The 25,750-nt window shown below is 44.3% G+C and overlaps 2 protein-coding genes across 9 annotated transcripts in view; one reads left to right on the top strand and one right to left on the bottom strand.

Annotated features, from left to right (window-relative positions):
- The first annotated feature begins 2,910 nt into the window (after positions 1 to 2,910).
- EIF4A3 (eukaryotic translation initiation factor 4A3) lies at positions 2,911 to 10,283 on the top strand. Its single transcript, XM_071740048.1, has 12 exons — positions 2,911 to 3,155; positions 3,333 to 3,405; positions 4,198 to 4,264; positions 5,236 to 5,298; positions 5,700 to 5,832; positions 6,959 to 7,039; positions 7,453 to 7,594; positions 8,295 to 8,433; positions 8,856 to 8,971; positions 9,536 to 9,643; positions 9,730 to 9,857; positions 10,081 to 10,283. The coding sequence occupies exons 1-12, from the start codon at positions 2,984 to 2,986 to the stop codon at positions 10,095 to 10,097; spliced, it is 1,239 nt and encodes a 412-aa protein (XP_071596149.1). The 5' UTR covers positions 2,911 to 2,983; the 3' UTR covers positions 10,098 to 10,283.
- Positions 10,284 to 13,120: 2,837 nt separating this feature from the next.
- ATL2 (atlastin GTPase 2) overlaps positions 13,121 to 25,750 on the bottom strand; it is a 43,032-nt gene continuing 30,402 nt past the window's right edge. For 6 of the 8 annotated variants that reach the window (XM_071740042.1, XM_071740043.1, XM_071740047.1 and 3 more), the window contains 7 exons: positions 25,101 to 25,193; positions 24,677 to 24,815; positions 23,153 to 23,280; positions 20,868 to 20,924; positions 19,539 to 19,610; positions 16,432 to 16,863; positions 13,121 to 14,398 (listed from right to left, as the gene is read on the bottom strand). In XM_071740042.1, coding sequence (XP_071596143.1) covers positions 14,279 to 14,398; positions 16,432 to 16,863; positions 19,539 to 19,610; positions 20,868 to 20,924; positions 23,153 to 23,280; positions 24,677 to 24,815; positions 25,101 to 25,193 — 1,041 coding nt within the window. In that variant the 3' untranslated portion in view covers positions 13,121 to 14,278. Of the gene's footprint in view, positions 14,399 to 14,684; positions 14,919 to 16,431; positions 16,864 to 19,538; positions 19,611 to 20,867; positions 20,925 to 23,152; positions 23,281 to 24,676; positions 24,816 to 25,100; positions 25,194 to 25,750 lie in introns of all 8 variants that reach the window. The other 2 variants (XM_071740044.1, XM_071740041.1) reach the window with 1 other exon arrangement.

The raw sequence follows: 25,750 nt of genomic DNA, 5'->3' as shown, positions 1-25,750 counted from the left end.
CTCATCCTTTAGCCTCCTTTTTCCATGGGCAAATGGATGGGGGAACCTGCAGAACATTGATGTAGAAACATCAAACACAAATGAACGGTTCCATGTAGACAATGATCTATGGTTTCTTACCCAAAGTTAATCACATCCAAGAAGCTGCAGATCAAGGCCATCAGCAAGGATGCTTTTCACAAAGCAATCTTTCTGCCTTTCAGCTCATCCCATGAAGTGCTGACTGTCTTGGCTATCTGAGACTCATAGACATTCCTTGAAAAAAGGACATCATGTGGCTGAAGCAGCCAAACTGCAATTCCTTAAAGCTCACCCTTTCCACTCCATCCTTCTCCAGTTTAGCAAACAAATCTTAGAGTTGCCAAAAAGTGAGTACAAGAGAAACTCACTAGCTGCAGAAACACAGTGCAAAGCATCCAAATAGCTTCTTAAAATAAACCCCACCTTTTTTACCATGCAAATGGAACACAGTTTTAGCACTCGCATTGAAAATTAACACTGATTTATTTCTATGCACACACCAAGAAACAAACTGATCTCTAAAAGTCTGACATGTGAGCCCCACCTGAATTCTGCTTCAGTTTTGGGAGAGAAGGGGGGTTAAAACCCCATGCCTACTCTGCGAGCCTGAGAAGATACGGTCCCCATGTAATTTCATTTTGGAAAGGGCAGGCTATTCACAGAGACACACAGCAAAAGGACAAAATACAATAAGAAGCTGCAACAAGGAAAGCTTTCTACTGGCCATAAGGAAAAATTCTTCCCCCCCCCCCCCCTCATAGCACCACAGCCCTGCAACTGGCCCAGAGAAGCTGTGAGGTCTCCATCCTAGAAGATACTCAACCCTAGACTGCACAAGCATTGAGCAACCTGAAAGTCAGCCCTGCTGTGAAAAGGACTAACCCAGATGCCTCCAGAGTTTCCTTCTCTCCTAAGTCTGCCTCAGTCAGACACTACAGACCAGCTCCTCTCTAAGGGAAGCTGTGTCCTCAAGGAAATGCAGCTGTGCTGGGGCATGCCAGCTCAGGATCAGTGCCTGAGGTTTAGGGGGGGCAGAGCTTTCTTTTGACAGTCACTTCCTTTGCCTCATCATATTCACTGCCAAGGACTCACTGTCCGTCCTTGCTCTCCTCCTTCCTCAGCTCCTTTAGCCAACCACAGCCTCACCTCCTGCATCTACCTCCTCTGTGAGGGCCTGGACTTGAGCCCTAGCCATTTCCAAGGAAGTGCCTGGCACCCACCGGGAACTGCAGGCTAGATCGGGCTTCCAGATGAAAACACAGCATGCATCAGCCATCCTAAAAAAAAGCCTCTCCACAACTATTTATGAGGCTATTTATGAGGACCAAGTCCCCTCTGCCTGTGTTCATCCCTGTAAGGACAATGGAAAAGCACAGCCAATGTCACTTAGACAACAAGGATGATGGGGGCATGATGAGCAGCATGACTCCTCTATCACATACTCAATCCAGGCATGATAGCACCATGTCACCCTACTACATTCCCCAACAAATCCCAGAGGATCTGTACAGTGTCCTCTCCTGATGGCTTGCCAATACATTACACATAGGGAAGAGGGAAAACATCACGCCTTGTGTCTCCAGTGTCACATTCACAAGTTTTATCACTTTGTTTGCCTTCAGGCTCTGTACTAAGAAAAAATAGGAAAGAGCATCAGTCACACTCTGCCCCAGGGTAGGAGTCACAGGGTTAGGGTTAGTTGCCAGTTCTGCTTGAACATGCAGCTCCTGAAGCAACCTGCACACAAACAGAATGAAAATAACCTGTGTGAAGCACTGAGCCCAACTCACTCAGGTACTCTGGAACATTTGTGGGTTTTTGACAACTTTGTTTTACCCTGTTAAACATCTGAGCTCAGGCCCCAGAAGAGTGCCTTGCCAAGCAGCAGAGTACCTTTTCCTACAAAAGTTTATGGGTTTGGTCAGAGATCAGGCAATCACAATGATAAACCTGACCTCTGTCCAAGGGTGAAAAAAACAGAGGAGAAAAAGGTGAAAAGATGAAAATCCTGTTTAAATTGCAGCTGGGAATAGAGGATAAGGGGACACAGCATCCAAACCATCTGCTCAACAGCAAACCCAGAGATTCAGCTCTGTGAAAACCAGATCCCAGCTGCTGCCACAACATAAACAGAGAACTGAAGAGGCAGCTAACTATGGGTTCTTCTTCTCTGGTCTCTGTTGAGACCCTCTAAATCTTGTTCAACTGCCTCGCCTGAGCTGAGGTTTGCAAACCAGCCCTCGTTTGACACCCCTGGGCTCGCAGAAGAGGCAGCGTGGCCTGACACCCATCCCGCCCTCCCTCTCCATACCAGAGCCTGGGGTGCTCCCGGGCCTGGCTTTAACCCGGCCAAGGACAGGGCTGCACGCACAGACACCAGCACTCGGGGTTCTCCACGGGGGACTGGTCACCACGCAACCAGAGATCAGCTCCCACCCACCTCATCTCCAAGCCACGGGTCAGGGAGGGAACCGAACCCTCACCCCCCCGTGCGCAGCCTCCACCTCCCTTTGCGCAGCGTTTTAAGAAGGATGCGCAGCCTCAGCGGGTCACGCAGCCCGCGGGGACGGCAACCACCACAACCATGCAGGGACCCCTCGTCTAGAGGGGGAGGTTCCTCTCACACTCTCGCAGCCCACGGACTCCCCGGCTCCCCCGGCCCAGGGGTACCCGAACCCCCTTCCCGCCCCGCCCCGCCTGCGGCCGCTGCTCACCTCAGTGCGCATGCGCACGCCCCGTCCGCCATCCCGCCGGGCAGCGCTCCCGCGCATGCGCATTCCACGCCCCGCTGCGTAAGTTACGCTCCTGCGCATGCGTGTTCTACGCACGCCGCCCGATATGCTCTCCTGCGCATGCGCACGCCGCGCTGGGTTCCTCCCTTCTTCCCCCGCGCATGCGCAGCTGCGGTGTCTCGGTGCGCGGCCGCCATCGTCGGTGCCGGAGTAGCGGGAAGGCCTGAGCCATGTCGGGGTCGGCGGGATCTGGCGGAACGACCGGGTCGGCGAGGAAGCGGCTGATGAAGGAGGAGGACATGACGAAGGTGGAGTTCGAGACGAGCGAGGAGGTGGACGTGACGCCGACTTTCGACACGATGGGCCTGCGGGAGGACCTGCTGCGCGGCATCTACGCCTACGGTGCGTGGCGCGGGGGAGAGGGAAGGGAGAAGCGAGTTGGGGGCAAGCGAGAAGCGAGGGGAGGAGGGAGGGAAGGAGAGGCGACATCGGGTGTCGGTACATTTGCGCGGTGAAGCCGCCCCCTGCTCGGTTCCGGGGCTGCCCCGGCACAGCTGACGGTAACGACGGCTTCCGCAGGTTTTGAGAAGCCCTCGGCCATCCAACAGAGAGCCATCAAGCAGATCATCAAGGGAAGAGACGTGATCGCCCAGTAAGTGGGGCTGCCGGCGACGGGGTGGGAGAGGCGTGTGACCCTGAGCAGGTTGCAAGGCCTGGAAGGTGGGGATGTGGGTGGCAGTCGCTGGTGGAAGCGAGGTCTGGCACCCGTGGTCCTTGGCTACTGCTTGGACAGGGTCAGGAAAATCGCATCACGAGTCATAAGGGGTGAAACCACCGCACTTACACAGACTGTGAGGCTAATAGTTGCTAATGTCAAAGATTATTAACTGAAAACATGTCACTGCAGTGAAGAGTCAGCCCAGGTATTGTGTATTCTCAGTGAATAGGACTCTGAGACTATTGGGAATGTTTTCCTGCAAATCCAGAAAAGTACAGTGACAACTGCAGTCTCAGTCAAGGGAAAAAGCAGGAGGAAATCTCTGGAGACAAAAAAGGATGACATCCTACTGGAAAAAACAATTTCTAGGTCGTTAGTGGAAACTGCTAGATTTCCAAATGTCTTATTTGCCTTTTACTTTAAATGAAAAAAAGAAACAACTGTACAATAAACCACAGGAAGTTAAAAGTTGGTCTTACAAGGAGTAAGCGTGGCAGAGTTGGGGACCCTGCAACAGAGTGCTCTGTCACTGATGTTGCAGTTCTCAGAGGTGCATGTTTGCATGCAGGTCACACTGTGGTTGTAAGAAAACTGACAGGTACACTGTTGGCAACATTGATTTCTTTGCAATGAAGGAGTGGCAAAATACAGAGGGGTGGAACATAATGAAATTGTCTGTATTATTTGTCTGAGCATCAGAGTATTCACCAAACATCTCTTTCTCAGGTCACAGTCAGGAACAGGGAAGACAGCAACATTCTCCATCTCTGTTCTGCAGTGCCTGGATATACAGGTAATTCTGTAGCACATGGTAAGGATGGTTTTAAACTAAAACAATACAGTCTTCATCATAAAAGCATTCCTTTTTAGTGTGAATAAATGAAGCTTTATATCAAAATCTCTTAATTATGAGCAGTGAGTTTCAGACAATTTCCATCTGAAAATTTCACCAGACATCAGATAAAGTCTTGTGATTACAAAGTTGGCTTTAACAGACAACTTCTTGCACGTGCTATTAGAGGGCTAAATTAGTCTCTCAGCAAGCAGAATTGTTCTCAAGACAATCCTAACAGCATCAGCAACCCATCTGAACACGTTGACACACATTGCAGAGTCATACCTAGATTTTTGACTGACAGATGTTTAGTTTTGTACTAGTGAGGGGAATTGTGGCCCTCTGATTGTTTTATAAGTATAACTTGACTGTGTAGATGCTGTTGAATAAAATAACTATTTTCTGTGGGACAGTACTCAATTAAATAAAGCTTGGATTTTTATTCCTCGGTCATTGCTCGGGGACATAAAAATAAATGTTGCATGTTCTAAATAAAAAGGTCAGCTTTATGCTTCTGTAAAGTGTCAGGCTTTAAAATGTTATCTGGGAATCCATGTGCAATGCAAGGTTATCTGAACTGAACATCTGAAGTGTAAGTGATGTAAATTTGTTGATATTCTTTTGCAGGAAGAGTACACACTTCCATAATTGTTTTCCAAAATTAGGCTGGAGTGAAAAAGGAGTTGTCAGAAAACTGCTTGAGTGCTGTCTTGTCAAAAGTAACTTAATTACTGGGCTGTTGCTGTCTAAATGCTCAGAGAGCAGCTTTCTAGGTGTACTGATCCTTGCAAACACTAGGTTGTAGCACAAAATTCTATGAGTAATTTTTCAGATGTGACACCCCAGAGTAGTGTGTGAGGTAAAGTCTGCTATGCTGAGGTGATACTTGCCCTGTGATTAACTGCCATGCCATCACCTCTCTTAATCAGGTTCGTGAGACCCAGGCATTGATCTTGGCACCAACTCGGGAGCTGGCTGTACAGATTCAGAAGGTAGGGGCATTTAAACCACCACCTGTCAAACATTCTCAGGTGATGTCCAGCAGAGCTCAAAGCACAGCTTCTGTTTTTTCTTTCCTTGCCTGAAATGAGTAAGAAATTCTGACAAAGGGCTGTTTTGCTCATCTGCATTGTATCTGTTCTTGCTCGTGTGACCAGACCAGCTGGTGGTCCAAGGTTTCACACATTCCTAACTGAACTTGTAAGGACAGAACATTTAAAGCAGTTATGACCTCTGAAAAACTGAGTTCCCAGTGTTTGAAAGCCTGCTATTGAGGAGGTTTGGGTTATGGGTGTTGAGAAAACACCGTATGGCTGTGCAGACCTGCATCTCTTCACAAATAAAAATGTTATGAAAGGTCAGTTAATTAAGCCATTCCTTTGCATCAACACAGGGTCTTCTTGCTCTGGGAGACTACATGAATGTCCAGTGTCATGCCTGCATTGGAGGGACCAACGTGGGTGAAGATATCCGAAAACTGGATTATGGGCAGCACGTTGTTGCTGGCACTCCAGGCCGTGTGTTTGGTAAGGAGATGAGGGGAGGCTGCATCACCTCCAGGGGCAGAGCTGAGCTCAGCCACAGGAGCCTCCTGCATTTTTCTGGGGCTTAGATTAGAAATAGCATGAAAATTACAAGTATCATGACAGCATTAAAGTAACAGTAATCTGAACTATAACAAGGTGACAACTACTGGGAAAGACCAGAGAGAAATCAACAGGGATTCTCTGTTTATATTTTAATTTCATTGTTGAACTGTTTCTCAACATGGGAGAACATTCTGATGGTGACGTAGGAATGAGAAGTATTTTTAAAGCAGGAAATATTACAATCCCAAGAGATACTTCAAAGTATTGGAGGAGATAGGTGCTAGGTTTGTCTGCCAAAGTTAGGTCCACATTTTCTGTGTGCTGGCTGTTGCTCTTTGTTAAATCAGGGGCACCTGCAGCAGTACCCTTCATGGGTTTTTTTGCATGAAGATTTTTGGATTAACTGTTTGTGGCAACTGCCACAGTGGTAGAGTTAACCTGGAAGGACACGTTTTCTGGTTCTCTGAGAAAAACAGGCAGCACTTTCTAACAAGCAGCTGTCAGTGGGGAGAACATAGAGCTCCACAAGAAAAAAAAAAAAAAAAACTAAAAAAACTTACGAGCAGTGCCAATCTGGGCTGGCATTGAACAGCACACTAGTAGCAAATACTTTTTTATTACACTGTTAAGGGTGTAATACACCCTTACACAAAGCCTACACAATTACCTACACAAAGCCATGTGCTCTTTGAAACAAGGTGTGGGCTTGCCCTGTGTCTTGATGTAAAATTCATGTAGCATTCTGCATTCCCTGCATCCAGCTACAGTTACTGTGGGAGACTGGGTCACCTGTCCTGTGCAGTTAGCAAACAGCATCCCACTGCTTGGACTCAGAGCTTCCCTACAGTCACTGCTCCCTTTGCCAGGCTGCAGAGACATCACTCTAGGTCGCAGGGTGCAGTGGGTGTGCTGTGGCCCTGGGATGTGCCTTTTGTCACCAAACACTCTGCAGGCAACAGAGAAAGTGCCCATCCCTACTTGACCCAAATGCCCTGACAGTGGCTGGGAGCAGTGTAGGCTCACTTGCTTTCAGAGCCTTTTCATCCTAAGTGAAATCTTACAGATATGATTCGCCGTCGAAGTTTAAGGACTCGTGCCATCAAAATGCTGGTTTTGGATGAAGCAGATGAAATGCTCAATAAAGGTAAAATACTTTTCCCCCTTTCACTTCCTTTCATCTTCCCTCTTTGTGATTCCAGGGTGTCCCAGTTGGCAGTCCTGCTTCAAAAAAACAATTGGTTTCGTCAGAGACAATTACACTTAGAGTGTTCAATGACTGAATGTGTCTTGTCTGATTAAGTTGTAATGTCCTTTTCAGTAGTTAAAAATTCTTAAGCCCTGCCTTTCATACCTGACTGTGTACTGTGGCAACGCTGTGGTGAGTTTGGGAAAATGAGGCAGAGAGGGGCAATGTGTGATGGTGGCTTTGGTTTGCTGATTTCACTCATCAATATTCCTCTCCTACCCAATACTGAATTCCAGATCAAATTGTGAAAGAGCAGGATATTTGGGAGAAAGGTGTGCTAACTGTTCTGTGCTACTTGATTTGCATTTCAGGTTTTAAGGAGCAGATTTATGATGTGTACAGATACTTGCCTCCAGCTACACAGGTGGTTCTGATCAGCGCCACTTTGCCTCATGAAATTCTAGAGATGACCAACAAATTCATGACAGACCCCATCCGTATCTTGGTTAAACGGTGAGTGAGTTTCCTAGGAAAGAATTCCTATTCTTTCATATCTGAGTAAATGCATATAATGCAGCTTTTTGAACTGGTCCAGTCCTGGGCAGTTCACAGTATTAGCTGATTAGAGTCCCTCTCACATTCCTTCTCACCAATGCAGATTGTCTAGATGTTTGCTCACACCTGCCCAATTTTTGTGTTTCTCCAGAGCATTTTTGTAGGTCTTCTCTATTTATTTGCTATTATATTACAAGCCAAAAAAGCTGCCTTTAGCTTTAACTGGTCCTGAGTGCCTTTTAAGGCATAGCTCATGTCTGGTGGTGTCCTCATGCACTGGAACTCAAGAGGAGTTAGTGTAAGCAGCCTGACAGGAGGAGCCTCCCTCTTGCCTGTTCTCTTACACTGCCTCATTTACCTTTCTTCAGTCTCATCAAGAAGCTCTAATATAAAAATTATGAGAACAAACATCTTTTAAATTTCCTCCCTAGAGCAGAGAGGGTGCCTCAGGAGTCTTGGTCTGTGCATGGGTTACATTGGAGGCCCTTCATAGAGCAGACTTCTCTAGGGACTTCCTAGAACAACTTGGACTTGTGTGTAGACCCAGCAACCCACAGGGCAGAGGTGTCATGTCCACTGAAGCACACCCAACCCTTTTAACCACATTGGATGCATTCACCTGCCTGTGGTGTTACATAGCTGTTGTTCTTCCCTGCAGTGACGAGTTGACCCTCGAAGGTATCAAGCAGTTCTTCGTGGCCGTGGAGAGGGAAGAATGGAAGTTTGACACCTTGTGTGATCTCTACGATACGCTGACAATCACCCAGGCTGTCATCTTCTGTAACACCAAGAGAAAGGTACAACAGCCATCAGGGGCACGTTCTTCTCCTTCAGCGAGGATAGTGTGAGGACAGACCCAAGTGAAAGGTCTGGTTCTTTGCCTGTTTGGAAATTGTATAACAAAAAAACAGGTTAAACATTTGTCTTTGGGATGTGCCTGTCTTAAACAATAGTTATAGGCAGACCTCATGTAGTTGCCTTTTTAGAGAAGTAGAACTGATCAGGTAAGAATGTGCTTAATCTTCTAATAGTTTATAATCCCTGTAACCAGACCATGCTTTCTAAGTAAATGCTCTTCATTCCTTTCCTTTCAGGGCTCATGGAGCCTGTATCATAAACCGATGCTTTGTAAGGATTATTTACTTCCTCTAGCTCCAGAATGTTTGTTAAAGTGCCTCTCAGTCCTTAGCTAACCCAAGTTGCTTGGCTGTATGCACAGGTTGACTGGCTCACAGAGAAGATGAGAGAAGCTAACTTCACAGTTTCATCCATGCATGGGGACATGCCACAGAAGGAGAGAGAGGCCATTATGAAAGAGTTCAGATCTGGTGCAAGGTAAATGGCTTAAACAGTGTTGCTTACAGCAGTGCTACCTCAAGGCAGGATTTCTTACAGCATCGGAAGGGAACAGGCCTCAGAATCACATAAAACTTCTCTCTGAAGGCCTTGTTCCGCTCAGTTTAGGAAGAGCTCCAATTCATATCTGTTCCCCTGTGGTGTCACAGGGTTGGGAGAGTGCTGCTTTCCAAGGAGAGATGATCATAGTTACAGGCATAGAATTCATCTGTTTTATTTTGCTGAAGAGATTGGGAGTTGCTGCTTTTAAAATAAGTCAAGAAAAAAAAATATATTTGGGCTCTTGTCCACTATTTTAAACTCTTAAAGTGTGCTGTATTCTTTCTGAAAGATGATAGCTGTCTTGCTACTGTGTATCTTCACTGAAGTTTGGTGAGGCTGCATGGGACAGCTTTCCTTACAGACAAAATGTAGATACTGCCAGTGTGCTGTGGGGAGGGAGGAGCACAGAACAGCAGAGGGTGCCCTGTGCTGGAGGAAACAACAACTCAGCTCTCATCCCAGTGGGGTGGAACAGCTGTAACTGTCCCCTTCTCTTTGCAGCCGAGTCCTTATTTCAACAGATGTCTGGGCTAGAGGCCTCGATGTGCCTCAGGTGTCCCTGATCATTAACTACGACCTGCCCAACAACAGAGAACTCTACATACACAGGTAAGCTTGGCCTTCCCGTGGGGGAACATGGCTGGATTACTCTTCACCTTGGTGGCTCCATTCTCTCTTTTCTTTGGCCTCCACAGAATCGGCCGGTCAGGCAGATACGGCCGAAAAGGCGTAGCCATCAACTTTGTGAAGAACGACGACATCCGGATCCTGCGAGATATCGAGCAGTACTACTCCACCCAGATAGATGAGATGCCCATGAATGGTGAGTGCAGGCCAACCCCAGTGAGGCTGCTGCCTTTTGCCAGTTGGGAATTGGTGTGAGGTGCTTTGTTTTCCACATGCCTCATTCCCAAGCTCAACCCCAACCCATCTTTGCTGCCCCTGGGGAAGAACCTGGGAAGAGCAGTAGCTGCAGTGTAACTGCTGGGATGTGGCTTTTGGCACATTTGGTGCACACTTAACACTCTCCTTTTCTTTCATTTCAGTTGCGGATCTCATCTGACAGTGTGTTTACCAGGGAATGGTACCATTTTTTAGCCTCCATAATTCTCTTTTGGACCCACATCCTTTTATTGTATTGCTGATCGTATGTTCTTGAGTTGAGCTGCACTTGGGAACTTGTGTAAATAATGTGTTTACTCTCACCCATGTTTTTCAATTAAAAGAGAAAAAGGAAGTTTTATCATAACCTGTGCATAACTACTTCAACCCAGTAACAGGCAGAGAGTTTTGAGATAACTGCCATACTTGTCTAGCAGAATCAAAAAAGCCCCCATCTGACACACAGTCCATCTAGGTTCATAAAATACAGGGCTTCCTGCTCACTGTTTCATTATCACTATGCTGTGCTACTTGATGTACTTCCTTAGGTTTCTTAACTTGGCTGTAAGGATCAGTCATACTTAGGAAAAATCCTTGGCCTGGCCCTAGCTTGCTTCAAGAAAATTTAGTTAGGAGATAGCCAGAAATTTCCTGTTGTTTATGCCTTGCTGGAGCCAGAAATCGCTTGTTGCTCTTGATGAATATTTCCCTTCCCATGCAACGCTGACACTTGAGCGGGCACTTGTGAGGGAGAATGACTCCTTAAGTTGATGCCAGCTAAAGAAATATATTCTAATTGGCATTACTTAAAGTAACAAAAAGAGCAAGTATCTTTTACCTTGTCACCTCCACTCCTTTTTGATAATGTAGCTTGGTACATCTTCCCAGTCATCTCTCATATATGTCTCCCTACAGCATGATGCTGTAGTATCTTCCAGCTGTACTGTATTTCCTGTAGCTTTCCTACCTAGCTCTCTATCCTTTTTGAGACAAGAGGTGCTGGTGTGGGGCAGGTTCCAGTATTTAACACTGCTTTTTATGTTACATTGGATTTCAGTTGCTCAAGGAAGGGGGAAGCAAGACCGTAGTACACCACCAGTTTGCACAGAGCTGGGGCAGCTCCTGGGGCTCCTTTCTTCAGTCAGGAGCAGAGTAGCCCCAGGTGCTCCTTTATGCCCCATGTATTCCACTAGTGAAGTTCCTCTGTTCCCCTGTACACCTCCTGTGCACAATGCTGATGTTCTTAACAGTACATAGGCATAAGATAATAAAATAATGTTAGTATTTCTCAAGAATACTGATTCTAAGGGGTTGCTCAAAGGAGGGGAGGTTGCTTCAGGTCCCTGCTCTCCTGTGCAATAAGCAGCAAGGCTGAGTCAGCTGTCCCAGGAGGCACACACACAACAGATGCTCACACCAGTCCATGAAGGCCAACACTCACCACTAATGCCCCTATCCTGTCCCTCTCCAGCTGATCAGGATAAAGGTCTGGTGGTGGGATATAAACACAGGCAAGCTGTGGATCGAGCCTTCCAGTAACTTGGCAAGGAGGCTCAGTTCCTCCAGCAGGTGGGCTCAGGATCACCAGTCTGCTCCAGCAGCTGGCACATGGACACTGCCCCCCTCCCAACTGCTGGCACAGACACCCTGGGGGTGTTCTCCTAACTGGCCTGCAGGCAGCCTATCCTGCAACTGGCCCTTGGAGCCTCTTTTGTCTCGTTGCCTTCCAGAGAGGGAGGCATTCACATAGAAATAGATCTCAGCTGAACCCCAGGCCCTTCAACAAGTCTGGGGCTCAGGGTCCCTCCTCTGGTTGCTTCATGCAGAAATAGATGTGTATCCAGACCTGACTCAGGGCTGCCTCAAACCCTGGCTCCCAAGCCCTTTATTCTACTTGCTGGGTAAGTCTGGCTTGATATTGGCAGGCTGGCACACAATTTCACCTTGCAATTGCAGCACACCAAACGTGCAGCCCCTGTGACTTGAGGCTTCATTCCAGCTGGATGGGCGACATGGAATGGAGTCCTCTCTCCCAAGAAGAGGGTGAGAAATGGAGTTAACAGAGAAAATAGGACAAACAGGGCCAGAGAAAAACAGCAACTTGATGCCACGTGACCAGCCCCCTTTAATCATCTATTTCCTACATTTGCTTCTCCTAAAAACCACCTTGGCTTCTCCCTTCCCTACCTTTGATCCCTCCCACAAAGTTGGGGGCTTTCTGCTTTAGTACTGCAAGTTCTTGGCAGAGTGTTCAGGAACATTACACAACCTTTTCCAGCCCTCTACTAGAAAGGCAGAATCTGGATAAAGCTTTCCAAGCTTCACTGTCCACACCATGGACAGAGTTCTGCTCTCACCACCACTTCCGGGCAAGCCAGGGCCTCAAACCTGACTCATACCTGCCCAGAGAATGCAAGCAGCAAAGGTAAGCATGTTCCTACAAGCCCCCTACGTGACACTTAAGTCACTTGACTAATAAAGAAAAGAGAGATTCATCACAAAAGCATTTGATTAAATAACAGTATTTAATCTATACAGTTTGAGAGAAGATATCATAAAATGCAACATTCTTACCTCATCTTCAGCATCATTAACCTGGAGCTAAGCCCTCATCTCCAGAGGGCAGGCAACCACCACTCCCCCACAGTTCTTTATGGTACAAAAGTCACAGTGCAATTGCTTTAGTCCTAGACAGATGATTTCTCTCACTCAAGAGAAGGGAGACTGATGAAGCTCAAATGTTGATGGAAATTGTTACCACTTGGGAATGCAAAAACAACTCTTTGCACAGCCATGTCCAGCTGAAACTACAGCAGTTAAATTATTTAGCTGCCTTTACACTCCACACACCCAAAAATGCCTTAGTTGATACTGACTTAGTCCTAAGAGTGAAAATAGTTGGAGACAGGATTTCAGAATGCCAGTTGTTGGAGGGCAGGGGCTGCCAAGCAACTCCACAAATCCAGAAGCGTGCTTTCGAACACCAGAATGCTTTAGAATACCAGGAAGCTCTCCTGTACAGGGGTGGGGGAACTGAGCTAGACAGATGCCATCCTTCAGAGACAAGCATGAGAGGAATATCAACTTCAATAGAAAACTATTAAGTACAATAGACAATTTGTTCATATAATTGTCAGGATAAGTATTTGACATAGTTTATGTAGTAGAATACATACTCAAACATCTTTTAAAAATAAACACGGATTTCATTTCATATATACACAACTGATTTTAATCATGTACTGAAAATAAATTACAGGAAATAACTTTAAAATGCAACAGAAGACAAGAGTTTCACAACAAACATTCCCACTGATTTTCCCAAGGGGGTGAGAGATTGCAGTGCTCAAGGCAGGTAAATATCACAAATATATCAAAAAAACTTCAAATTTTTGATGCATTCACACATTTACATGAGCCACAAACATTCCTTTACAGGGACTGCACTTAGCTACCACAGAACCAGGTTTTGCCATAAACTACAAAACTTTGATACAAAATTGTATTTATATATTTATATTTCATATACATGCCCTATCTGTGATTTCTTAAAAAATAAAAACTAAACACACTGTACAGACAATCCTAACTCATTGCTTGGTAGCTGTAGGCAACATTTTTGGATGGAATTTCTCCCCCAGTAGAATTAATGGCAATATTATATACATGAAGGCTAAACTGCAGAAACAGACAGCTCGGTTCTGATATGCACCTCCCTCCCTCGGGACCAGGTCTGCGAGTTCAAGGCAAGACACCATATGCTCCGACCCACTGCCTCCCTCACACGTCAGTTCTGCTGGCGGCGGCGTGAGGAACCAATACATGCATTTGTGTAACACTGGTATAAAAGGCAATAAAGCAAGATACATATTGTCATGTGGTGGCTCTAATGGCTTCACCAACTTGATGCACAGAAACGCTTGTCAGAGGTGGCGAGGGGTTGCTGTAGAGCTGGGTACACCTCGCATGGGTCTGCTCATAAAACTTCCCTGAAATTACTGCCTGCAGAGGAGAGAGTCCCTCCCGCTGTAAGACAGAGACTGCACTGACTCCGGGGATGGGGGAAGATCCTTCCCCCTACACCCCCAAAGTTCACCAGGACTATAGATAAAACAGACACCCTCCCTCCCAGCCCCAGTGCTCTCCATGGCACCAGCTTGTCTTAGAAGCAGAGCACTGACAAACTTACTCTTCCCAGGTGATGGCAGCAATCTGTGAAGCCAGTCACACTAAACTACTTCTACAGTTGATTGTAAACTTTGGTTTATTTTTATTATTTTTTTTTTATTATTATTGTTATTGAGTTCTCATGGTACAGCAAGCACGTCTAGGAGAGGGCAGAGTTGAAGAGAAGATGAACTGTCAGTCTGTCTTTAGTCTGGCATGGTGAGACACCTGCTCGGTCAGGCCTGCTTTGATAGAGTTTTTTACAGACTGCCTCAAATGATCCTCCATCAAATAATCACTCATGGGCTTCAACACCTGTGGAATGAGAAACGTGCAAAAGAAACAAAAAAATGAGGTAACCAAGGAAAATAAAATATAAAAGCATACAAAGAGATGAGACTTGAAATATTGAAAAAGCTTAGAATGCTGAAGTCTGACATGAACTGGAATGAACTGAAAGAGAAATGAGTTTTTCTGCTACAGTAATGAGAGTAAATCAGTCACATGCTATGGACACAAGTGATATCCCTCCTATACAGCAGTATTTCACTCAATTCAAACCACTTTACAGTTCCTAGAAGATGGATGTGCAATTCCATACCCTATATGCAGCATCAGTCTGGTATGGTTACAGCATTTATGCAGACCGGCCCAGACGGTCCAGCTTATTGTCCTACATGTGTAAGTGTGAAAACTTCAGATACATAAAGAAAGTTAAAAATACTGGCTAGTTTTTCTTCTTGTTATTGTTGGATGAGAGTCGCTGTCGTGGCACTGATGTAAGAGCACGGCGAATTGTTCGGCGTCTAAGGACTTCAAAGAGTTTGGAAAACACCTAAAACATGAATTTGGCTGTTAGGAAAAACGGCTCTTAGAAGGCAGCATAAAAAGCCCATCAATTCCAAAATGGAAACTGATTGCCTCACCTTCCTGGGATTCCTCTGAAGCAAGGAAGGAAAAGAAAGGCAGAGATTCAGAAAAACGAATCACAAACACACAACAGTCAGAACATGTCACGTGCACATTATTGATGACATGCAGCTGCAGTAACCCCACCAGCAAGCTTTTTCAGAGACTGCTCTGTGCTTCCACAAAAAGGCAAGGTCCTCCTAGCATCAGCCAAGTTCTCCTGCTTCCAGGAAAATCAGCAGTCAAAACAGTGCTTATGCCCTGTGGGTATCCTACAGCAACTACAACACATGAAACCGACACCTTCCACTTTTTCACTCTCCAGCCCCAAGCTCCAGAGCAAGAAGCTACAGTGAGGAGAGCCTCAATTTTAATTGCTAGTTAGGGGAGCAAACTCAAAATTTAGTACCCTGAGGCTCAATTTCCCTCCCCATAACAGAAATCCACTTTTTCTGCTCTGGTGTAACTCATAACCTTACCTGTCTGTTCAGATAGGTCTTAGTGTACTACTGCCTATGATGAGCCTTGAACCAAGTCATTCTTCAGATGTAGAAAAGAGCCCCTCTATAGAAGGCTCCAGTTAGCAATTTTTTTGTGCCTAGTAGGACCCATTTTAAGTTCAGTGAGCTCTGTATTTCTAGTAAGAGCAGCACCAAAGTGTTTCCCTTTAGCTGGCATGGGGCATAACTACTCAGAATGCTCCAAACACTGCTTGTAAGAGTTGGTCAGGAATTCTCTACATTCTGTTTTATTGACACAGCTGTGGTCAGCTGGATTCAGGCAGCCAAAAGCTCTGTACAAAAAGCTTTCTGCTCCAGCTTTCATACCCTTCCACTCAAGCCATATTTTCTTCCAGGAATTTTTTCTGCCTGGCAAGTATTTCTTCCAACCAGCGGTTGTACCAACTCAAGTTGTCACAGACAACACAAGTCTTCCTGAAGGAAGAAACTTGCTGTACATCCTCTTCTAAGAGATCTCTAAGTACTCAACCAGTTCTCTGAAGCTCTAATTAGACCCCCAGTGTCACACCATCAGGTGAGGAGAAGGAGGGCAGCAGTGTTTGACTTTCCCCCTTTTCTTGGACCACGCCAGATATTTTATCCTTCACATCCAGAGGGCAAGTCTGTAACTTTAAGCATACCTTTAAAAGCAGAATTCCTTGCTCTGAAAGAGACAAGATTTTAAAGAGTCCCTCATCCAAGTCCCTAGAGTAAGGCCTTTAAGTAACACTTCTCTGATAATTCACTAGGATTGTTTAACATTCTCTGTGTGCAGCATCTCTTGCTGAAGACAACAGTCACACTTCTGAGCTGATTTCCCCTTTGGCAGCATTAGCATTCTGCATTAGGTCTAGACCAGCTTTTCACAGCTCTGAACAAAAACCTGTTTGATACATTTGCTCAAGAAAGGAAGATTTTGCAATAAAAATGGGTACCTACCTGTTCCCATATAACTTCAGCGATCTGATCAATGGCTGTTCCAACATCTCTGAATTCCCCAGAGTATTTAACGTACGCCCAAGTACAAAATGCTATAAGAGCCATCCCCAGCACGAGATTACAGAGGGTGGCTATGCAGTTCATACCAAGGAACCCAGTCAGTCCTGAGATTATATACATGGCAAGCATGACTGCAAATAGAGTGGCAGGGGTACGAGCAGCATAAAAGATGTTTTTGCCATCATTGTGCTTCACAAAGTTTGCATAGATCTCGTCGATTTCCACTTCAAGCTGTTCCTGGTAGCGCCGGCAGAACTCCTCCCCTCCCATCTTCTTCACGGAGCGGAACTGCCTGACAGCTGTCTCTCTGAAATCCTGGTGCTTCCTCTCAAGGTCCGATGGGGCAATGTAAGGCTTATCTCCCCCACAAACCTGTTAGAGCAATCAGAGATGAGATCATCACACCCTGAGTATCTTGAGCTGTACAGAAAGAAAAACTGCTCCTTACTACCAACCCCTCAAGCCAGCATCCTGCAGCTCTCTTGACTCCGTCAGCTCTAGAGTCCTGCCTCAAGTGAAGCAGCTCAGGTTGCTTTGCACCGTGGCACAGCAAGAGCCTCCACTGTCTCATCACATACAGCACATGACTGAACTCATGCTTTAAACTGTAACCTTTGGCTGCGCCCAGAAGGACAGGACATCAGCCACACACATCAGTATATTCCTGTTACAAAAAGGTGAAACAAAGGAACATCAGGAAGCAGAGAAAGCTTGGCTTGAGGAAGACTAAAGAGAACTCTGAAGGTCACAAGCCTTCTCCTCAGCTTTTTACTCATCACCCATCTCAGTGAGAGGGCCACTGTAGAACTTAAGGCAAACAGTGTAGATTTTGCCCAATTAAGAGGTCTCTTCCTGTTTATTGCTCCCACTAGAAGACATCATAGAACTTACCAGGTGACAAGAATTAACGAGAACTATCTGCTGACATCTTTATCTTATTCTTCCCTAAACTGTCCTCTAGGTTTGATTCTGATCAACTTGAGAGTATGTTGCTGCTGAAGGGACAAGACCATGGACTCTCATCAATGGCTTATAACTGGAAGAGGGGAGAACATCAGGAGAAAATTCTTCACTATGAGGGTAGTGAGACACTGGAACAGGTTGCCCAGAGAAACTGTGGCAGCTCCATCACTGGAAATGTTCAATGTCAGGTTGGATGGGACTTTGAACAATCTGCTCTAGAGGGAGGTGTCCTTGCCCATGCAGGGGGGTTGGAACTACCTAATTTTTAAGGTCCCTTCCAATCCTAACTGTTCTATGATTCTCTGACTCACTGGGCACCAGTGATGTGGAAATCCACCATCTTCCTCTCCCACAAGAAAAAGAAATGGTTAGGCACCACAGATTTATACTCTGCAAGACATTTCTGATCTCCTGGGGACTATGATTAGAGATGATCTAGGCCATCAGAGACACATATACAACAGCAGATCAGGTCCAACTCTTCCAGACCCTCACTGTCAGACTATGTCTGAAAACTGAAGATTCTTCCCATACACTATGAAACAAGTGTCTTCCCTCTCCTATTGTAAGGCAGTCTTATGACAGTGCATGCCATCTCGTGTCTGGAGTACAGCAACCTTCTGCTGCTGCTATCCCCTTCAGCAGGACAGACAGAAGTTCACTTTTTCAGAATACACTGACTAGTGCCTTCAAGGCAAACCTCACTTTCAAGATCCTGACACCCCCTGCTCAAGTTTAATGAGCACCTTTCCGCTTTTTCCATACTGAAGTCCTCCACATCTGATAAAACTCCCTGGAAAATGGCTACTAGTCTCATCCTCCAAAATGGTCTGAAATTTTCACATGGCCCAAGGAGTGTGAAATGCTAGGAGCTGCTGATTCATCAAGGCCACCACACAAATAACTGCCACTGTTTCTTTACACTGTGTGACAGCACCTGTTGTTCATTACATTTAAGGTCATTAGGGGGACAGTATTTCAGTTCTGCACACTCAGCAAAGGAGGGCTTTAGTTCACAAGAATTCAGAAGCTACAGTAACAACTATCTTTACATAAGCCAGTCTTAAATGCAAAGAATTCCCACTTCTGTACCTAAAAAACAAATTTCAGAGCTGAGTCATAAAGAACATCATCTGAGACATCTGGATAAAAAACTATGCAAAGACATTTAGGAGAACATCTGTTCCTGTTTACTCCTTGTCCCAAGTAAGAAACCTGAAGACTACAGTATTTCAACCTCCACCAAAAATTCAAGGCAGGAAGGCAGACTTGGCATTTATAATAGACAACCCATTTACTATTTCAGGTATTTTCCAAAATGCACACAAAGGAGTCCCTCTAGACCAGCATAGTGTTCTCAAAACAGCCTGCTAACAGCTGGAGCTGGTTAGTCTGCTATCAGCATCAGGTTTTGCTCTAATTTCAAAATGGAAAGCTATTTCAGCAATGAAGACCAGAATTAAACTAGTTAATGGGGAGCTCTGCTTGTAGCATGTTATCACACCTATAACTGGAAGAGAGCAGTAGAGTTTTACAATGAGACATTTGTTTCCAGAATTTGCTATAAAACCTGACATAACATTACACTGAAGTATGAAGTCAGTGCAGTCATTCAGCTTGAGGTCACCATCCTTTAAGAGAAGTAGCAAGCAGGAAATTAGATACAAAGCTTTTCCAGACAAAATAATCCTTATATTTCAAGTTTTTTTTTAAAAGCTTCAGAATAAATTGAATCCTTCCATTTTACAGCTACCCTTGCATGACCCTAGCCCACCAAATGTCTCCTCACCTGTTTGCCCATTTCATATCACAGGATTTTAAGACATCTGCCAAGAGCAGCAGGGGCAACTAACAGGTGGTATCTTAAAAACGTGCTCATTCCCATACCTCCTCAGCAATTTGTCTCAAAGAATTCTGGTTTTGCTGCATCAGGCATCTAACCTCAGAGCAGAGTGCAGAAAACACAAAAGTACTGGCCCTAAGCTACTCTTTTCCATTGACACTCACAACAAAACTGAATACAACATTAAAACTGAATGCCTGTATTTGTATGTAGGCAATTAGAAAAAGTTGTGTCATCATACCTGCTCCATGCCTTTGCTGTACAAGTCTTTTGCTCCTGCCACAGCAGCAAGATTGTTTGCCTCAGCTGTTGCCTAGAAAACAACAGGCACCATGTATCATCACAGCATCACCAGGTAGTTACAATACCAAAAACACCTCCCCCCCCAACTTCCAAAGCTTCAGCTTGCCATGAAGACACCCCACAAAAAGACAAGTGAAGGTTAGCAATACACATTAAAACAGATTACTGACTAGGAGAATATTTTTTTCATCCTCATAGTACAGCTGCAGACAAACTCCCATGTGCTTGTACAGGCTTCTCATCATGAGTAATCCATTCTGAATGCTCTATTGTAAATAACAGAGCTAAACTATTAAACATGTAATCCTGACACATCACTACCTGTGAGGAAATCAGCAAGCTGGTATTATTTCTGCATGACATGTGTGAAGCTTTGGTGTCAAAATTTGTAAGAATTTAAGACCATTTTCAAGTTGTGTCATGTCAGGGACAGTTACTCTAGCTAATGCTGCAAGATGTCATCTTCTGTATCTCCAAGCCATATTTATGGCAAGCTAAGTAGAAGAAATGACAGCAGCCTTCTTCTCATTGTCACAAGTTTTCTGAACTCCCCTAACATTTTTAAGAACTGGTTCCCTGAAAGACAGGAAAAAACCTAGAACAGTCATGTCTTAATGAAGTGACACAGAAAGCTTAAAAACCCCAAGTCCTACAAGCACAAAATGGCTAAAGCCACCACACTTTGGTGAAAGCTCTTCATCCCTACCAACTCAAGGGTTCAACACACAGCTTTATACAATCAGTTTGTGTTCAGATCCCCTTAAAGCTGATTACCACCTCTTTGGATCAACCCAGAAAAGAAACCTCAGTACAGTTATCCAATCTAACAAATCCACATAGAGCAGCCCAACACTGAAAGACAGTGGCAACAGCTGCATTACTATAAGCCTTCTCCATTTTATCTGCTGCATCTGATGCTAAAAGGTCTTTGACTATAGTCCAAAACACACTGACAAAACAGCAAGTTACAGGAAACACATGCCAAGAAATAGAAGCAGCTAAAAAACCCCAGCCAACCAGATATACCCCTGCTCCATTTGGTAATGGAACTGAGGGAAGACAAAATGTCTGGTACCACACATTTGTGGTACATCTGTACCCAGATTTTGTGGTACCTCTGTACACAGCTCAGTTGGTTTTCCAGGTACACAGCTCCTCCAAGAACTACAGTTCTGTATGCAGGAGCTTCAGACCTACAGCAGACATGATCTTCACCTGCGAAGAACCTAAAGTACACATCATCTTATTTTAAAGAAAAATAAAATACCTGCAGCATAGATTTCGGATGAGGTAGCTCCTCTCCTTGATAGATTTTAATATAAGCCTAAATGAGAGAAAGAAAAAAGATTATTTTTCCTATACGTTTATGATTTAGGAGAAGAGTAATGATATAGAGCTCATAGACTATTTCTTTAAAATAACACTAAATATTCAATTTAACAAATTTCTTCATTTAAGTCTGGCATTCTCAGTTATTCCTAGTGCTTTAATCCCTTTGCTCACCTGTGCATTTGAGGCTGGGGCCTAGCAGGGTAGCAGAGCACCTTGAGAACATGGCCACTAATCTCAAGAAGCAACAGCCTTGACAGCATGTTCTGTGCCCTCAAATACATAAGAAGTTCTTTGCTTGGCAAGAAATCTTCACCCGAAAGAGCAAAGATTACTATCTCACCCAGCCTTTCTGGCACACTATCTCACAGCCTGGCAAGTGGTCTGTCCTAATACACCCTGGTGTTGGGAGAACCAGTACCTGTATTTCCCCAAATGCTTTGCTCCCTTGAAGTGTGGGAGGAAAAAACCCAAGCAGATCAAAGCATTAATGCAAACAGAGCTGAGCTGCCCAAACATTTCTGGAAGCCAAGCAGGCAGCCTATCCCTCTGTGCCCCACCCCACCAATCCTCAGGCATCCTTTCTTTCACCAGGGTTCAGAAAGCTGGAAAAGAACATGTCCTTCATGACTTCTTCTGCAGCCCACAAGATGCTCTGTGGCCACAGCTCTTTGTGACAGATTAGCAGACAGAGCACAGAAGGCAGCATTTCAGTTCTTTGGTCAAGTTGTGCAAATTAGACCAACAAGGCCAGTCTCAGCCCCTCAGAGGCAAGGCAGTTCTGCTACTTCTGTTCTACCTCTGGCCTCTCTATAAGCCTCTGCCCTGAGATTTTTTTCTCTGTAAAGGAGGAAAGAACAAGGTTATTAGGGTCCCTATATACCCAATGCTCTAGGTTGTAGGACAACCTAAAAAAATGTATAGTCTTATACAGGACTCTGTTCCCTTGACACCCCCCTTACTTCTGTAGTCATTTCCTCCAAGTAAAAGCCCTCTCAAAAGCCCACTCAGACTTTACAATCTTAGCTTTAGATGCACTGTCCCAAGGGAGCAGCCCTCTTTAGTTATGTAAGTACAGTGTTTCTGCAGCATCCTGCATGACTGCTCCCAGGCAGGATACAGGACATGAATCAGGTAGCTTTTCAGAGGTGGTTTTAAATTCAGTTTTTACAGAGGAGCAGTCCTTTCTAAACTGCTGTTGAACACACATTCCCCACACTACATAGGATCAGGACTTTAGCTAGAGAAAAAGTGGAACAAAAAGCAGCATGCAGCCATGTAAATACAGAAATGTAAATTATGAGCTCCAGAGCGTTAATATTATGCTTATCAGAACAGTCATGACTTCTGCATCCCATATCATGTCTTTCCTTCATAAGAAGTTACTTCAGTTTACAAGTGTTACAGTTCTGGTCTCAGATTCCTCCATTCATATAACTTCTTTCTTAACATCAGCTCAACTCTTGTACCTTTACCATGCTCAAAAGCAGTTATGCAAAATTAATGCCTTTAGGAACGAGTGCCACTTTCTCCTATGAGGTCAACTGCCTAAGTCATTCCCATCCAAAAAAAGGTAACACACACCAGACCAACTCCTGGTGATACAGAGACTATGTTATCATGTTGCTGCTGGTGTCACCATGCTGCCAAAACATCTCAGGACTCTAACAGCTGCAAGCATCATACACAAATATTTCAGAGCATACAGTGGTGCTGCACATGCAAGTGTTCAGAATGCATCTTCACTGCATGTTAAAAATTTCGAGGGGAGTATAAGAAATCTTCACTGCATACCTAGCAGTTGAAGAGCTGGTTTGTTTTGTTGTTTTTTATTTATTTTTTTTATCTCAACCATCCCCATGAGGTCCTCTTAAAAAAACAAAAAAAAAAGGCAATATATCCAGACCAGGATTTCAAAGCAGGAAAAAAAAAAAAAAAATCTCAAATACAGCTCGAAGCAATTCAGCCTATATCCAAAGAAAATAGGTTTCAAAACCAAAAAAACAAACTACTCAATTCTGACATCAGTAGCTTGCTAAGAGCTATACTGTTAGGAAGTTGTGTGCCAGTTCTGGAAAGTCAGAGTAATGAAATGAAAATAAAATTGAGCTGATCAGCAAGTGTCAGCCTAGATATCTCATCTTCTCTGGGAACAACATGCCCTAAAATTAGAATACTTTCTTTTAAGCCATTAACAGAAGTAATTAGTATGAGTTTGCTTACCTTGAAGTATTCTACAAGATCTCTACAGGTCACCTTGGATCCACTAATCTCTTTTTCTACCAAGTTTTCAGGGGCAAGGAGTAATGGTATCAAATTCCGCAGTTCCTTCTTAAAATCCTCATCTATATCTAGAAAAATTGATTGAATTCCGGGAAAGAAGTGGTTAGTTTTCAATCTTCCCTTTCCTAAAGAAATATTGATATCCCCTGACCCTTTGAAATCCAAAACATCACAACTCTTCACTGCATTTTTAACATATTTAAAGGCTTAAATACACAGTACAGGTTTAGTAACTTCTACCTATTCTTTAATCTTTAGACAGAGATAACAAGGTTCCATAGCCCTTGTAATATTTACAGTGCCTTTCCCCAGTTACACCAGCATCTTGCACAACAATCCCACAGAGGTCTATGCTCTCTGGCACCCCACCATTGCAAACCCACTTCTCTAGCCCTTGCCATTCCAGCAGTGTGCCCAGAAGGCCAACAGCATCCTGGTCTGCATCAGAAATAGTAAGTCCAGCAGGACTAGGGAAGTGATTGTGCCCCTGTATTAAGCACTGGTGAGGCCCCACTTGGAATAATTGTTCAGTTCTGGGCCCCTCACTACAAGGAGGACACGGAGTTGCTGCAGTGTGTCCAGAGAAGAGCAACCCGGCTGATGGAGGGTCTAGACCACAAGTCCTATAAGGAGAGGCTAAGGGAACTGGGGTTCTTTAGTCTGGTGAAAAGCAGGCTGAAAGGAGACCTCATTGCTCTCTACAACTACCTGAAAGGGGGCTGCAGTGAGGTGCATCCTGGTGTCCTCTACCAAGTAAATGATGACAGGACTAGAGCAAAGTTGGACCAGAGGATGTTTAGATTAGATATTAGGAAGAATTTCTTTTCTGAAAGGGCTGCCCAGGGAGGTAGTAGAGCCACCAGCCCTGAAGGTATTAAAAAAAAACACGTAGACGTGGCATTTCAGGGCACTGTGGTTTTTTCTGGGTTGATGGTTGGACTCTGATCTTAGAGGTCTTTTCCAGCATGACAGTTCTGTGATTCCCTCTACTGGGATACAAGCAGCAACTGAAAGAATGCTCCTGACTGTCTCTCACTGTGTAGTAACAAAAGCCTGCATCTTTTATTTTGAAGTCATTCTAGTTCTGACCTTTGCTTTAGCAAGTTCTTACAAAAAAGCCTTTCAATATTAAGTGAAACCTTCAATTTTGTGGTCTCCACTCTGGAATCCTTACGTAATGACCTTTAAGTACGTTTCAAGTTAACAGATTACAATCAACAACTAGACACTGAAATACTTATTCCCTCTGCCTGCTTGACTCTCTACCTTTAAACCACTGAAAAGAACCCACAATGAACATTACTGGATTCTGTAGTTTCATCTTCTAGCACTACATTTTTTAACAAAGCATTTCAATGCCAACCTTCCATTTCAATAGCCAACCTTTTCAGTGTTTAACTTCCATTATAAAATAACACAAATTGAACGATATGAATCAAGAACACACAATGAAAAGCTTCCTACCATTCAATCTCCCATCAAAATTTGGATTTGTTGCAACTTTAAGACCAGGGTGGGGCAACAGGAAACACCCAAGATTACTGAAACAGGAGTGAATATGCTTCCTTACATTCTGTAGCTCTTCATGTTGGTTTTGCTTTACCTGAAGAAAAAAAAAAAAAAAGGCACTAACTGCTCAGACTTTTGCAGTATTGCAATTAAGATGAAGTAGCATCTTAAAAGCAGCAGGAGTCCAGGTATGTGTTCAAGCTTTCATTCTTGAACCTAAAACCATCAAGTTCTAAACTCCAGGACTCTGCACACAAGTAGAAACATCATGGATGTATTTTATTAACATTAAGAGCTAGCTAATCATATAACATCATCTTGACAATAAGCTGTCACTTAAGTAAGAAGACCACACTAGGACTACTACTGCCTAACTTACCTGCAATCTTTTCTCCAGAAACTTTTTTCCTCCTTCCAATCCATAAGCATGTTCGTAAGGATAACTCCAGTCTCTAATTAAGAACATCAGTGTCTGTAATAGGAAGAACAGCAGTGAATGGCTTACATAATTTCTCAGGTCAAAGACTCCATCACATGTCATTATTTTAAATTACTTTAAAAATACATTTCTAAGTTTGGCTGCTGTAAATGAAGTAACTTTCTAGTTTCGTGGTGCAAATGTCTGCTTGTTTAAAAAAGAAAACCACAAGAAAACCCCATGACCAAGCCAACACACCAAAAGCACAAATATAAGTCACTCCTTATCTGAAATGAAGTACCCAAGTGTCTCAAAAACATAGCTTCCCTGTTCCATTGGTTTGCTTTTTGCTATCCCACAAGGATTACACTGTCCTCTCTCCCATCAGGTGAAGACAGAAAACAAACCCTGACATTACTCTTACACCAAACATGGTGCTTTACGAAGAATGCATCTTGTCTGGGTCAACCACAAGAACTTCAGGGCCTCAAACTTGCAACCTAGAAACACAGAAGTCTTAAAAATCATCACTAACAGCAGTGGATTGTTAGAGATGATACTTCAGGATGGAAGAGATCTCAGTCTTTGTCTCCACTTGATAGAAACAGTCT

This window comes from Heliangelus exortis, chromosome 3 (assembly GCF_036169615.1).
Source record: "Heliangelus exortis chromosome 3, bHelExo1.hap1, whole genome shotgun sequence".
Lineage (NCBI taxonomy): Eukaryota > Metazoa > Chordata > Aves > Apodiformes > Trochilidae > Heliangelus > Heliangelus exortis.
Note: the sequence above shows the minus strand (reverse complement) of the source record. Positions and strands in the feature narration are given on the sequence as shown.